Source organism: Canariomyces notabilis (assembly GCF_033297395.1).
Source record: "Canariomyces notabilis strain CBS 508.74 unplaced genomic scaffold N656scaffold_5, whole genome shotgun sequence".
Classification (NCBI taxonomy): Eukaryota; Fungi; Ascomycota; class Sordariomycetes; order Sordariales; family Chaetomiaceae; genus Canariomyces; species Canariomyces notabilis.
The window spans coordinates 1-14,447 of NW_027041827.1; the positions used below are offsets into that span (position 1 = coordinate 1).

Below are 14,447 nucleotides of genomic sequence, written 5' to 3' on the forward strand. Positions count from 1 at the left end.
ATAGAATTCGATTAAATAGCGATAGCTTTAGTCAATTATAATAGATTTAATCAATCATTAAATAAGGAAAAATCGGTGGTCGGGATCGACGTTGACCGCCTGCAATGTAGCCTGAAATTGAAGGTTAAAGCTAAGCTATAGGTAGGACCCACCGCTACCCGATTAGCAATTTTGCTCTCCCCGATTAGCAGTTTCGGAGATGAACCAACTCGTGGGCGCCGGTGGAGTACGCCAGGCCCGAACCCGGCCAAGCTTGGCCGCGCCGTCCTCCTGGTCGATTGTGGGGTCTGGGGAAAGGCTCGAGAGTCTCATCACAGTTTGGAAACCCTCGACTCCAACCTCACTTGCAAGACGGCCGGGCATCAGTCCGTTTCCAGCGGTGGAATGTATGTACTAACTTGCACACTATGTACAGTACGGAGTAACACTTTTTCAACGATAGGATGAACCATGGTTGTTTGATGTGTGGTATATCGCCGCTCATCTGCATTCTGCACGGGGCTGGCATGCGCACCCGGTATCCTCCGTTGTGTGTCCGGACGTTTGCGGAGGAGGTACGGGAAATAGCCGGAGACTTCTTAGCTTGGCCGGGCCGTTGGCGGAGCGTCTGCATGTTGTCCGTAGGCCGGATCGGCTTTGTCAAGCCGGGAGCCAAACGTTCAGGAGGCACCTGGCAAGGACCGACAATTTGAGCCGAATAAGTATGAAAGCATCAATTTTCCTTCTCTTCCACTTTGGGCGTAAAATATGCATCGTGGGAGATGCTGATTGCAGAATGCAACATCCGACAAATGCAGCAGGAAAGCAACGACCGAGTAGCTCTGGGCTGCAGACGGGACGGCAGAAGATCAGACAAGTCGATCGAATCAGAGCAACCTACACAGCGACTTGCCGATTGGCCATGGAAGGCATGGTGAGCTTCTGTGATGCCAAGCAAAATGCCTCTGCTCGTCCATGTCTGTATCTCACTTTCGGCTTGTAGCTCTCCAGATCAGTTCCTTGCACTTTGGCTATCGCAGACATAGCTTTCTCTATCGTGGTGTAAAAGCCTGCACCACGGAGCGTGGATGTTTGCGGAGCTTGGCTGTCTAGCATCAGCGATGACTTTGGGAGAGAGCCCCCCTAGGGCGCCTGGGGCATGAGACGGTGCTCCACTATCCGCAAACATCCAAAGCACAGCTGTGTTGTCCAAGATGTTCGGACGACATGCCAACAAGGATGCCCTGTGGTTTTCTGTGAATTGTGGCCAGCAACAATTTCTCCATGCTTGCTCACAATCCACCCAACCAATCGATCACCGGCCTTCGGCCCGTTTGAGAGCAGTGGAGGCCGCCCCGGCGACACATCAGACGTCAGACGCAAATGTGACACTGTTTCACTGGAGCCGCTGTGCTTCTCGAAGAGAGTTGTTGAAAAATCTCCCTTCTCACTCCCGCTCCCGGTTCCCCCAAGGAGTCAAGCGGAAACCGGGGGTTGCTGAAAAGGGAATGGATTGGTCCAATTTGCCCTTGGTGGGGATGGCGTGATCCCTTGCAGTGGAATCGGAAGAAGTCGGGGAAAGGCTTGTGACATCCATGCATCCCGCGCTTCCGCCTCGTGAGCTTCCCGGCCTTGCCCCTGAAAAGCCCACTTTTCCATTTGCCAGAGACTCCACCGATGCCCGACGCCATCTGCCCCTGTTCTGGACCTTACCAAAAGATATGGAAGCCCCCGAGGTGCCAAAAGAACGTTAGTTCCATATACATATCCCTATTCTAGCTGCCATATGCGTACGTACTGTAGTCCGAAGCCGTTCGCACTCGGTTGCATTTTACTCGGAATGAGTTTAGACTGGATAGAGTACCCTCGAGATGCTGAGTGAACCTCCATTCCGCTTGCCGTAATCCGGTTCTCATGCCCGAAGCGACATGAAGAGAATTCCCCGGCAGGAGCTGTCGCGTGAGGCTGATACTGTGGTAAGCCTGTCTGCGATAAGCTGTATGCACACTACAGCCACCCTGCGGGGTGTGGCTTCAACGTTGTATTAACAATGTTGACTTCAGATTGTACCTGTAAAGCCCAGGAACGTTGTCAAACGAGCTCGTCGCATGCTTTCTCCAGCGCTTTTGAACGCCCAATGCTTTCCTATTGTCATTCATTAGGTAACTGGCTTCAGGAGTGAGCAGCCCAGCCCCTTCCGAAAGCCGGCCATGCCTCGCTGGCGTCAAGTGCGAGATGTCAGGAGGGACACCGATGATTTTCCTGCGTGCCTTGATGTATGTAGCCTCAGCACCGACAACCGATCCCGATAGGCCAGCCGACGGATCGGGACCAGTTCCTAACCCAGAAGGGTGACCTCGCAGCTTATTGTCGTATCCATGATTGGATGAATCGCACCTGGAGAGTGTGCTGGCTAGGAAGACCATGAAGAACTGTATGTACTGTACTCCGTTTTCAATGTCCTTTGGATCCGTCGGCGCTCCCCAGGTCAGCACCGAAAGAGACAAAGCCCGGTGGATGGTCTCTCCAGGCTGCGGCAACAAATCAGGACTGAGCTGCGAACCAAATCCCGGCTTCACGGATTCCCGCGGCCGCTGAAGGTGAGGACTCAGGAGAGTCCGGTGTGTGCAGGTCTCGGCGACGGGTCGCGGTTCCCGGGCGTTTTCCATGGTTCCTGCTGGCCGTGGAACCCAATGCTGCATGGCAGGAATGGCTGGTGGGACCTTGGCACTTCACATGGATGGAGTGGAGACTGGTGCGGGAAGCCAGTGCTGCCTGACACACACAGCTCAAAATGGCGAACGGGCTGGGCTGTGACGTCGCACAGCAGTGCGGCGGTCAACGTCAGCCGAAAATTCCCCAAAAATTACCTACCCGCCCAACCAGGTAACAACCAATCGCACTCCCAACAAATTTCTTGCCAACAGCAGATATGGAACGGGTGAACACGAGAACTGGCCACGACACCAGAAAACAGAGAAATTGCAGCCCTTCTTTAGGGGTCCATTCGGGAATCCACTCCGGTTCCATCCGGCTGTCATCTCGGCAACAGCTTCAGCTTACAGCTCAGGCTCCTTCAGGCTGTCCATGCTTCAGGGGCGCTATGGGTACGGTACTTATTACGTATTGTACCTGTGATGTGTAAGTGTCTTTCCCAAGTAGGAAGACTGTTGGGCGTTCACGAAGTACCGGGGGAAAGAATGACGCTCGGTTTGTTGTGTGGCTTTTTGTACCATTACGGTCTGATGACCTGGCATCAAATTCCCCCCGAAGCTTCGGACAAGGTCAAGCTGTCCAAGCCTTCATTTTCTTTCCCTGAATTCTTCCGCGTTCGTTTTTTAGGGTTTTTACATAGATGAACCAGGAAGAGGGCAAGAGGAAGGCGTGTAGCCGGCAAATAGGCCCTCGCCGCCGTCGCCCTTGAAACACACACCGAAACCGTCAGACAAGCCTCTGTCGCATCGCCTAGCAGCCTCTCTCCCTCTTTGCTTGGACCCAGTCTGTACTCTACCGACTAAGAAACATTGGCATCCCATTGACCATTCTCTTGGTTGAGCTGAAGCACATGGGTAAACAAGGGGCAAAGTGGACGCTGCGCGCGTCGCCAGCAGCAAGCGTACAAAACGTCTTAAATAGTGTCACGTCCGGCTACCAGCGCGTTGGTTGGAGCCTGCGTCTGTCGTTCCTGTTGACAAAGGCTCTGGTGGCCCTGTCTCCCGTTGCAGCTAGCACTTCATTAACCGCTGCTTCTTCTTCTGGTCGTAATCATCCTAATAATACCACTAAGGTCACGCCGCAGGGGACCCTCTTTCTACACCTGGTCAAGCCCTGCCTCGACCTCGTCCCGTGGATATACAGTCTCGTTTTCCTCGCCCGCCTCCCTTTTCTCTCCTCTCCGCCGGTCCTCACACATGCAATGGCGTCGTATGCCCACAGCACATCCAGCTCCGACAACATCTCTACGCCCCGGTCCATTTCCCCCTCATCCGTGGCGTCAGCCCGGTCGTCGCACTCGTCTATATCTAGTTCCAAGCGCATGTCCATCTCGTCGTCGCGCAGGATCTCGGCCGCGAACCCAATGTCGTCTGTTGATATTGCTACCATTGAGGAAGCCATGAGAATGGCGAACCTCGACACCCTCCGCGGCTACGCCCAGAACCACTACGCCGAGGTGCACCAGTATGCCACGACCGAGTACATCACGCAAAACCAGGCTCTTGGCTACCAGGTGCTGAACGAGCCCATGTGGAACAAGGGTGAGTCAGATCCGGCTCCTTCCTTCCCCTCCTAACTTACTTGTATCTACTTTTCTCTTTCCCAATTCCCGCTCGGGATCCTATCCGTGTGTTCTGCCCAAAAATGGCTGCACCGTCAGGCCAGTGGCTCGGAGGAGTTGGAGCAGCGTTTGCACCTCGCTCTGCCTATTTACCTGTTCGACCCCGTCTTCCGCCGTCCATGTTCTGCCGTTCCGGCTCGGCCCTTTCGCTCCCTACGTCCTTCCCACTCAGGGCTTCGGTTCACGCCATGGCAACTGCTGACTTGTCGTATCGTCAAGGCCTCTCTTTCACGCCAGAGCAGCGTATTTCCAAGAACCTGACGGGCCTCATCCCGCATGTCATGGAAGACAGCAAGAAGCAGTGCGAGCGCGCGCTCAAGATGATCCGGACCCGCCAGACGGGCATTGACAAATACCTGTACCTGTCGACCCTGAAAAGGGAGAACGTCGACTTGTTCTACCGCCTTCTGATTGACCACGCCAAAGAGCTGATGCCCCTCGTGTACACGCCAACCATTGGAGACGTATGCCTGCAGTACTCAACGCTGTACACTCGGCCCGAGGCGCTGTACATCTCGATCAAGCAGCGCAAGTCAATTAGGACTATTCTGAGGAATTGGCCCTATGCGAACCCCGAGATCTGTGTTGTGACAGACGGCTCCCGCATTCTTGGTCTGGGCGATCTTGGCGTGAATGGCGTGGGAATTCCGGTAAGCGGCCTCGGCAGCCAAGCCCTCTCCGAATAAGGGCGGGTCCCAGCAGTGTGGTCGGGTAATTAACGTGCATATGTGTATTAGATCGGCAAGCTAGCCCTGTACACGGCTGCCGCCGGCATTCGTCCGGAAAAGACTCTCCCCATCGTCCTCGACTGCGGCACCGCCAATGAGACCAACCTCAAGGACCCGCTCTACCTCGGCCTGCGCGCCAAACGCGTACCGGTGCCTGAGCAGCAGGCCTTCATGGACGAGTTCATGGAGGCCGCCGCCGACGTGTACCCGGACATGGTCGTGCAGTTCGAGGACTTCGAGAGCGAGAAAGCCTTCAACTACCTGGACCGCTACCGCAACAAGTACAAGTGCTTCAACGATGACATTCAGGGTACCGGGGCTGTCGTCTTGGCAGGGTACGTTATTTCAAGTCAAACAGGTGCCATGCAGAGTCTGGACTAACGTCGCTGCAGCTACATTGGCGCCGTCAACTTGTCCGGCGTGCCTATAGAGGAACAGCGCCTGGTGTTCATGGGCGCTGGTTCCGCTGGTGTCGGTGTCGCCAAGCAGCTGGTCGAATACTACACCAAGCGCGGCTTGTCAGAGCAGGCTGCCAAAGACAAGTTCTGGCTCGTCGATACCAAGGGCCTCGTGACCAAGGACCGCGGCGACAAACTCGCCGATCACAAAAAGTACTTTGCCCGGACTGACAACAACGGCCACCAGTTCCGCACCCTCGAGGAAGTTATCGAGTACGTCAAGCCGACCGCCCTCGTCGGTCTTACTGCCACCTTTGGCGTCTTCACCGAGTCTGTCGTTCGCGCCCTGAAGGCTTCGGTCGACGCCGGCGGCCTTGGCCGCAGGCCCATCCTCTTCCCCCTGAGCAATCCTCTCAGTAAGGCCGAGTGCACCTTTGAGCAGGCCGTGACGTGGACCGACGGCACTGTCATTTTCGCTTCCGGCTCGCCCTTTTCACAGTTCACGGTCAAGGTTAGCGACCATGCCGTCACCTACTACCCCAATCAAGGCAACAATGTCTACGTCTTCCCCGGCATTGGTCTCGGCGCTATCCTTGCCAAGGCCAGCCGCGTCACGGACAACATGATTTACACATCAGCCGCCGCTTTGGCTGGCTCGCTCAATGCCGATGAGATTCACAAGGGTCTCATCTACCCGCGCATTGAGCGCGTCCGCGATGCCAGCATAATCGTCGCCCGAGAGGTCATGAAGGCAGCGCGTCGCGACGGCGTCAGCCAGTTGGCTGAAGAGCAATGGCTCGAGTGGGAGGAGTGGGGTGATCTCGCCCTCGACAAGTACATCAAGGCTCGCATCTACGATCCTCAGCTTTAGTCGAGAAATAATGGGGAAAAGGACCGAAGGCGAAGGGGTGACATCACCATGCGCTACTTCTCCTTCTGAAGAGGCTTTACTTCTACTCCCACTTCGTTAGGACTGCGCTCCTTTTTCGTCGCTTTCTGCCAACCAGCAAAGCATCTGCTTTTGGCCTGGTCAGCCTCCTTTTGTTTTGTTTTCCTCTCAGCTAATGATTCCCCAACGCGACTGGTTTGGTTGGTTTTATAGGGGTTTGGGCGGAACACGCGCGAGTATTTGCATGGACTAGGACTTTGCATTGGGACGGACAACACATACACTACATTGGGATTCTACACCGCACCCGCCACCATATTATGCGTGCGTGTTACGCAATTAGACGCGAGATGGGTGCTTTAAATGAGCAAGCGGCTCGTCAGTATGCCTAGGAATGGAAAAGGCTTTTATCCAATTTGATAGATGGGCGCCCAATGTTCTCAGTTGAGCACATGTCATTTCTATAGCTTGGGACCAGGGTAACAAATCTTAGAGATATCCATAACCATGCCGCGACCTCCTGATCCCTTGAGCTCACATTCAGGAATATCCGCGTCTCCCTGAGACATCAGACTTACCCGTACCGATGCCCCAGAGGCTATCACCTCCACATTGATGCAAGCAACCCGCAAGTAACTCGAAAGACCAGATTGTTAAGGCAGTAAATGACTATTGGTGTCCGTATCGCGGCGTGCCATATCATATAACCTGTCTTCCCTAACTCCATAGGTACTGTACCTTGGCGTGCTTGGGTAGGCATCATCAAAATAAGTAGGTATGCACAGAACGAGTTTCTCCTCCCAACCAGGTCCTAGCCGTGATCACGCCTGCCTAGCCCAGGGTCACGGCTCTCGCCGGGACATTGAACGTATCATAAAGTACGAGACAACGCAATGCGATGCATGTGTAAGTATATGTGTCCAACTCCCGTCCAAACCTCAGTCATGCAGTCACTCAAACCCCAGCCAACTTTTTATCCGCCCGCTCCAGTTTGGCCCTCGCCGCCGGATCCGCAACCATGCTCCTGTACCATCTTCTCAACAGGCCCACGTATTCGACATAGTTCTCATAGTCCTCCACTGGCGGGCCCTTAATCTGCGGCACGGTCCAGCTCGCACCCTTCTCCTTCTCGTCTCCCTCTCCCTCTCCGGCAGCATGGTCTGCTCCTCCTCCTTCAAACACAGCCCAAGCCGACTCCGACTGCGTCCTCAGCCCCCATCCCTTCTTGGTCAGCGCCTTGACCTGAAACCGCTGCAGGAGCGCCGCGTCGCCGGGCTTGACGACGGGCAGCGAGTCCTTGTGGGGCCGGTACAACTGCACCTCGACCACCCCCGTGGGCGCCATCGACGGGTCGGTGACGTGGAACGACATGAAGTACTCGCGGGGCCCGCCTTTGGCGCGGGTGGCCGGCGTGGGGTGGCTGGTCACGATGGCAACCACATTCGGGAACATCTCGTTGTGGTTGCGGAGGGACTTGAGGGGGACACACTCCGGGAGGTCGGTCCGCAGGCGCCTGGTGAGGTCCGATTTGAGCGCTCCAGGAGTGTCGGCCTTGGACGGGGACGCCAGGGCGGCCCTAGCAAGGTTGATGCTGCTGTCCGGTTCCTCTCTCTCCGGAGTGGGGTTCGTTTGCAGGCTACTAGATCGCGCGCGGGTAAGACGAGGGCTTGTGCGTAGCGGCTCGGTTGATTTCTTCGGTTCGGACGCCTTCTTGGAGCGTCTGGCCGCTACCGCCTGCCGAGCCAGCTGGATGCTGATATCTTGGGAGGGCGAGCCGAAAGGAGGTTCCGTCTGTGACTCGTCCACCTCAGTGAGGGATTGTCCCTCCTGGGCGGACTGATCTCCCGTGGTCAAGGTTGCCTGGGTGGGCGTCTTCGGAGTGCTGACTGGCTGCTCAATCAATTCTGGCTCCTGACCATGTTGGACTATGCTACTAGTCTTAGCCAGTGCTTGCTCCTGCCCATCTTGGTCGGCTCGAGAATGCAGAATCAACTCATCATCCAAAATAGGCCCCTCCATATCCGCATCTGTAGGCTGGGCGGGAATGCTGGACTCAGGAATAGCCCTATACTCTTCTTGAGTGCCACTGACTGTAACCATCCTCGGCGAGCGACCATCCTGGGTGCCGCTGATGACCTTGCGGCGGATGGACGGGCTTTCCTGGCCCCAGTACTGGGCTTCAATTGGACTGGAATGTACGCCCTCAATTGAATCCCCGGTCAAAAGCTCCGGGGTTTTCGCCCTTCGCTCCTCATACAGCTTCATCTCCTCAGCCAATTGGCTCTGCGAGGGAGTCAACGGTTCTTGAACTCCTCTCGGAACAGAACGCGATGACTCCGGGGACGCCGGAGGCGGAACTTCGTGCTCGGCCATTTCGGGCTCCAATGATTGAATAGCAGGTGACTCGGGCTCGGGGAGGAAGGCGTGGTTTTCGCCATTAGGCATGATGACTGCTGTCTCGCCGGGTTGTGGGACGTCGAGCTCTCGTTCAACTCCTGCTGAGGCTTGGGTTTGTGCCTCCTTCTGCACAGTTTGGTCGTCCAAGAGAGGATTGCCGGCTGGCCCAGCCTTAACAGAAGTCTCGGATACAGTCCCAGTGAACGTGGCAGCGGAAATCACTAGGTCACTGTACTCTTCTTCCCGAAGAGGCTGTGACGGCTGGTTTTCTTCGTGATCCCCGCCCTGGTGAGCCGAATCAACGTCGATCATATCAACATCGTCATCAGAGGTCACGATCTCTTCGACCCCCAAGTCCGATTGCACAGATCCTGCAGCATCTCCGAGTTTTGATGATCCATCCCCTGTCCTGTCTTCGTCTCCGACCAATTCCAGATCTTGACTCATTTCGACTTGGCTAGCAAAGGAGCCGCCATCATCATCCGTCAAGCTGCCTTCGCTATCTTGAGCTTCGTCAGGTTCTTTTGAAAGCCTGTCATCTTGAACGACCTCTTCCACTCTGATTTTGTCATCCTCCATGATGACATGGCCCTCGATTTGTCCTTCATCGGCAAGCCCATTTTCGCGGACAGTGCCTGTAACTTCGACAACATCGTCCGATTCGTAACCGGAGCCATCATCAATGGGCTCATCAGCGGCCTCGAAATATTCTGCTCGGGGTTGGGAAACAAAAAGGCCTTCCGAGGAAGCCTCGCTTGATGCACGCTCGGCATCTACGTTGCGGAAATAAGGGCGACTCTCGACTTCTTCGAATGAGTAACTGGCTTGGCTGGTAGATCGGGACGCTTCTGAAGGGCTATCTGTTTCTGCTTTCGGTGATCTCGGCTGAGCATTGACACGATCAAAACTCCCGAAGTCAATTACTTGAGTCTGGGCGAAAATGTCAGTGGCAGGCTGTCCATGCCCGGCGCCGAAGCCACTAGTGTCCCGCTTCTCGGACTCCACCATATCCGGGGAACCTCGATGCCTTGAACTGGTAGCATCCGGTGGACTAGTTGAACGTTTCGGGGATCGCTGTGCTGGATGTGTCTCGGTAGCAGGCGAGGGTTTTCTGGGTCCAGGGACCGGTTCATCGTCTTCCTCGGAGTCAGAAAGCAAGCTGATAACGACCGGCCCACTCGATTGTGCTGGAGCGGTTGGTTTCCTAAGGGATTGCGACAGATGGCTTCCCTCGTCGTGCTCGTGCTCGTCCTCCTCGTCCTCACTTTCATCATATCCTTCTTCCTCCTCATCCCAATATTCCCCTTCCCCATCCTCGTCATAGGTCTCGCTGTATCCATAGCGATCCCTTGCTTCCTGCTCTGCCTCATCCTCCTCCTCCGAAAGACCCTCGTCGTCGTCGGACGGAATATCATAGTGGCGTTGGTCGTAGTCACCCTGTTGGATTCGTCCGCCGTATGCATACTTGTCGTATGCAGCATCCTCCTCTTCCCCACCGCGATCACTGCCCTCGGCTGCATGGGTCGTCTCCCCATTCTCCACGGCGTTCTGATCTTGTGGAGGCTCTTTTAGAGGACCTCCAAAAGCCTCCTCACGGCCGTAACTAGCAAAGCCTGCCGGCACGTTCCTGGGAGTAACTTTGTCTGCATCAAGGGAAGCTTGCCCATCACTAATCACCGTTCCCTCATTCAGCGTATCGGCTCCGAAGTGACCCCCCTCAACCGGATTGTAGTAGGCGTTTTGAGTCGACACTTCCCATTGGCCTTCACGAAAATGCTGTACTGCAGGAGGCTCAGGGGCCATGTCCTGATCAGGCGCCGTGTATTCGGAATGTCCGTCTGCCGCATTTGCGTAGCTCGTCATATCAGCAATCTTAGCGGGAGCGGGCTGGTTGTCAAGGTAGGACTCTGGGTAAGCCTCGTGCTCCCTGTTGTCATTTTCATGGGCAGCGTCGTTCGTCAGAGCAATTGGGGCATGTGTAATTTGTGGGTTGTGAGAGAATCCGAATCGAACTTGATCTGCGATGCTCAGCGTTGACTCAGTGCTCGATGGCACGCCTGTGCCGAACATGGAGAAACTCGAGCCTGATGGCTTCGAATTGCCAAAAAGGGTGGCTGAATAAGTCTCGGAGTTCTTTGTAGGCGAGAGATTCGGCTGTGGCAGCTCGGCTCCTGTGACATGAGTAGTCTGATCCTGTGCTGATGGATCTTTTGATTGCCTCAGCGACGCTATTTGAGCCGAAGGATGAGATTCCTCATGCGAAGCTGAATCCAGCCTCTCAGATTCACTAGGCACAGATCGGTCTCTGCGAACTGGCTTAATGGAGGCAGATTCCCGCTCGGGGATATGAGCCTGATCCTGTTGAGCTAAGTCGGCCGAGTCCTCCTCAGGGGCGATCGGGCTCTCAGGCGGGGGAGGCGTAGCCACTTGCTGCGAAACACCAGAAGTAGACGCATTCGCACCAACCTGTGCTGAGACAGCCTCAGGAGTTGAGACCTCCATGGTCTGGCAACCCTCGTCCATCATCTCTGGTTTCGGCGAAGCTTGAGCTGCCGAATGGTCTGGCATGTCTTCATCCGCCATATCATAAACAGGTGAAGCAGGCTCGGGACTCGGTGACTGGCTGGTGTAGCGCCAGGCGTTGCTATCTCGCCCAAAACGGGTTCTCTTGCGACCCTTGCCCTTGACTCCGCCATCCTCTTCGAAGATATCGAAACCGCCCTCAAACAAGGCGCCGTATGAGAGTCTCGCCCTTTTGACGAATGCCGGCGAGGGATACTCGTTGGGTGGGAAATCTGATATCTTTCGAACGGTGGCATGTACATTAGTGACAGCCGGAACTGGGTCAGGCGTAGTCGCGCGGACCTCAGGCGCTGGTTCGGCCGGGGGGTCGGCTGCAGGATGGTCAATGTCGATGTGCTTCACCTCGTTCGATTCTTCGGATTTGACCTAGCAAGAAATCAGATTATCGAAACACATTTCTGGTCCAATCCATGCAGACCTGTAGAAGGAGTCGTTCGTTGAACTGCAGTTGCCAGTCCAGTCTCGCGCCAGGGATGCGGCCTGGCGAATTATCCTTGGCCCATTCCACGCCATCAAGACTGCAGAGTATCTCGTCGCCCGCCCCGAGGTTACACGCAGAAAGTGCTTTCGCACTCGGGCCCCGAAGCTCGATCCGGACCTGGCCCTTGGCACGGCGGAGGCGCACGTCTGGTTCGGCGAGCAGGAAGGCAAGCGTCTTGGTGACGGTACTGTAGGGCCATGTAATTGTGACCTCGCCCCGAACGACGCGAGATGGTTGATCTGGCAAATCAGGATTTAATTGTGCAATCGGCGTTGCGGGTCGCGACGCCAGCAGAGTAGCGCTCGCGCCATCAACCGACACCATGGCGCAAGATGAGGATGGGTGGGATAGAGCTAGGGTGAGAGTGGTTGGGTGATTATGCCATCGCCCGGGAGGTATTTTCGCTTTCTGGTCGTTTTCAGAAGGAGATAAGTCCAGCGGCTACCTAAACACGTTGGTTGGAAGAGAATTAAGGTCTAACGCACAAAGCCCGGGTGATGGCGTGTAATGGCAGTGGTGCTATGGAGCTTGAAAGCACGCGTTTGCCCGGGCTGGCATGAGCTTCAGCTCACCAATGACGCTGCGGTAGGCGGCAGGGAGCCGTTAAGTGGGGAGCAAAGCTTCAACTGCAGCTGCTAACGTTAATTAGTGCCCCACTGCACCGTTGGCTACAGTAGCACTACACTGAGAACACTGTAGTACCGTACTGTGCTTAGCGCTCCGAGTCGAACTTGAACGACTCAAACCTCACTGCAGGCTATCACGCAATAGGTACTAACCTATAAGGGACTCATACAAGAGGAACTTGAAGCTGGCCAGCAGTTTCCAATTTCACTTTCCTTCTTGCAGTCACTCGCTCGGAGTTGGTTCATAATAACCTCGGGTTGGAAGTTCTTCATCCATCATCCCAGTCGCACTTGCTGCATTCCTTCCTTCCCCGCCATGGGCTCTCAAATTCCCCCAAAACGATTCGATATCAAGAGCGTGGCCGTCATCGGCGCTGGGCCTTGCGGTCTTGCCGCGGCCAAGTACCTGGTCGCCCAAGCCGCCTTCAAGAACATCGTCATATTTGAGCAGCAGTCCGAGGTGGGAGGAGTCTGGAATTACAGTCCCAACCCGCCAAACACGCTCCATGTGCCTCAAGTGAGCACCGACTGCGCTCCCGAACCGCCCTTGCTGTTGCGTCGAGGCGATGCCCCTGTCTTCCCGTCGCCAATGTATGAGGTCTTACACACAAATATTCCCCGGGCGCTGATGCCTTTTTCGGATCTTGCTTTTCCAGATGATGCCCTCATTTTTCCCTCCAGGGAAGACGTGCAGGAGTACTTGGTCAGATACTCCAGAGATGTCCGTCATCTCATACAATTCTTCACGCAAGTCAAGGACGTTCGTCTGAGGCAAGTTGAGGGCAAGGACCAGTGGGATGTAGACGTGGTCCGCCTTCGGACAGGCGAGATCTCAACAGCTACATACGACGCCGTTGTCGTGGCCTCTGGTCATTATGCTGTGACTTACATTCCGGATGTTAAAGGGATAACAGAGTTCCATGCGACAAATCCCGGGGTCATCTCACATTCCAAGCATTACCGAACACCGACACCCTTCGCCGGCAAAAAGGTTGTTGTCGTCGGTAATGCCGCTTCAGGTCTTGACATTGCTGCGCAGATTAGTCCACTTTGTCGAAACCCTCTTCTGTTGTCTGTGCAGACAGCCACGTCACCCGCGAATCTGGAGTTTTCTGGGGCCCAAGAGGTTCCAGTGATCGAAGAGTTCCTCGCAGCGGAAAGAGGCATCAGGTTCCAGGACGGGAGGGTCGAAAAGGACATTGATGCCGTCATCTTTGCAACGGGCTATCTCTATGCTTTCCCCTTCCTTCGTTCGCTAAACCCGCCGTTGGTGACGGACGGCCGGCGGGTTCACGGCTTATACAAGCATCTCTTCCGCATAGACAACCCAACGTTAGTGTTCCCCGGGCTCCCCATCAAGGTGGTGCCGTTTCCGTTTTCCGAGAGCCAGGCGGCCATGTTCTCGAGGACATGGGCGAATGTGCTGCCTCTGCCGTCACCCGAAGAGATGCGGGCATGGGAGGAGGAAGAGGCCAAGCGACGAGGTCTCAAATTCCATGTCTTCCCAGAGGGCGGTGATTCCGAGTATATCAACTCGGCCCACGATCAGATTGCAGCTTCGAACACTCCGGGAAAGGAACCGCCGCATTGGGGCCTGGAGCAGGTGTGGCAAAGGCAGATCTACTCCCAGGCCAAGTTGGCGTTCGAATTGGGCGGGCGGAATGCCAAGACCCTCGAAGAACTTGGTTTTACCTATGCGCCCATATCAGAATGACCATTGCGCATCCGCTCGTTGCTAAACTGCACAATACGCATCATTCCGGCCCAAGCTCCGGGGACTGGGCGAGCTGGGCTAGTTTCGTAGGGCTTTGTCCCGATCCGGAGTCAGCCACATGCGGGTCTCAGAACTTGCGCTGATCACCGGCTGATCGGTGCCAGAGCAATGTCTCCGATTGAGACCGGGCCCGGAACCGAATGCGAATAGCTTCCTTACACCCACGACATCCGGGGAAGTTGAGATCAAGATTTGGAAATGGCCCGGGTTTATGGTTCCTGCGGAGACAGCTCCTGCTCCGCCGCCCCGGCCACTG

General features: G+C 55.5%; 5 protein-coding genes across 5 annotated transcripts; 3 read left to right on the forward strand and 2 right to left on the reverse strand.

Annotated features, from left to right (window-relative positions):
- Positions 1 to 1,746: 1,746 nt before the first annotated feature.
- N656DRAFT_525736 (uncharacterized protein) lies at positions 1,747 to 2,899 on the reverse strand. Its single transcript, XM_064809961.1, has one exon. It carries the CDS (start codon positions 2,679 to 2,681, stop codon positions 2,013 to 2,015), a length of 669 nt encoding a protein of 222 aa, XP_064672000.1. The 5' UTR covers positions 2,682 to 2,899; the 3' UTR covers positions 1,747 to 2,012.
- Positions 2,900 to 3,790: 891 nt separating this feature from the next.
- N656DRAFT_694693 (uncharacterized protein) lies at positions 3,791 to 4,237 on the forward strand (the record flags this gene model as incomplete). The annotated part of the gene is made up of 1 exon (XM_064810679.1): positions 3,791 to 4,237. A coding segment is annotated over one exon (447 nt), but the record flags the coding sequence as incomplete, so codon positions are not given.
- Positions 4,238 to 4,503: 266 nt separating this feature from the next.
- Positions 4,504 to 6,312, forward strand: N656DRAFT_704602 (uncharacterized protein; the record flags this gene model as incomplete). Its single annotated transcript, XM_064811193.1, has 3 exons — positions 4,504 to 4,965; positions 5,053 to 5,378; positions 5,436 to 6,312. 3 exons carry the CDS (start codon positions 4,504 to 4,506, stop codon positions 6,310 to 6,312), a joined length of 1,665 nt encoding a protein of 554 aa, XP_064672002.1.
- Positions 6,313 to 7,284: 972 nt separating this feature from the next.
- On the reverse strand, positions 7,285 to 12,118 carry N656DRAFT_704581 (uncharacterized protein; the record flags this gene model as incomplete). The annotated part of the gene is made up of 3 exons (XM_064811191.1): positions 7,285 to 9,318; positions 9,379 to 11,676; positions 11,729 to 12,118. Coding segments are annotated over 3 exons (4,722 nt in total), but the record flags the coding sequence as incomplete, so codon positions are not given.
- Positions 12,119 to 12,639: 521 nt separating this feature from the next.
- N656DRAFT_776559 (FAD/NAD(P)-binding domain-containing protein) lies at positions 12,640 to 14,419 on the forward strand. Its single transcript, XM_064814660.1, has one exon. It carries the CDS (start codon positions 12,734 to 12,736, stop codon positions 14,129 to 14,131), a length of 1,398 nt encoding a protein of 465 aa, XP_064672004.1. The 5' UTR covers positions 12,640 to 12,733; the 3' UTR covers positions 14,132 to 14,419.
- The last annotated feature ends 28 nt before the right edge of the window (positions 14,420 to 14,447 follow it).

What these genes read in the sequence shown, in the direction of transcription:
- N656DRAFT_525736 (XM_064809961.1), bottom strand. Translation starts at nt 2,681, where the DNA reads ATGCAGCATTGGGTTCCACGGCCAGCAGGAACCATGGAAAACGCCCGG.
- N656DRAFT_776559 (XM_064814660.1), top strand. Translation starts at nt 12,734, where the DNA reads ATGGGCTCTCAAATTCCCCCAAAACGATTCGATATCAAGAGCGTGGCC.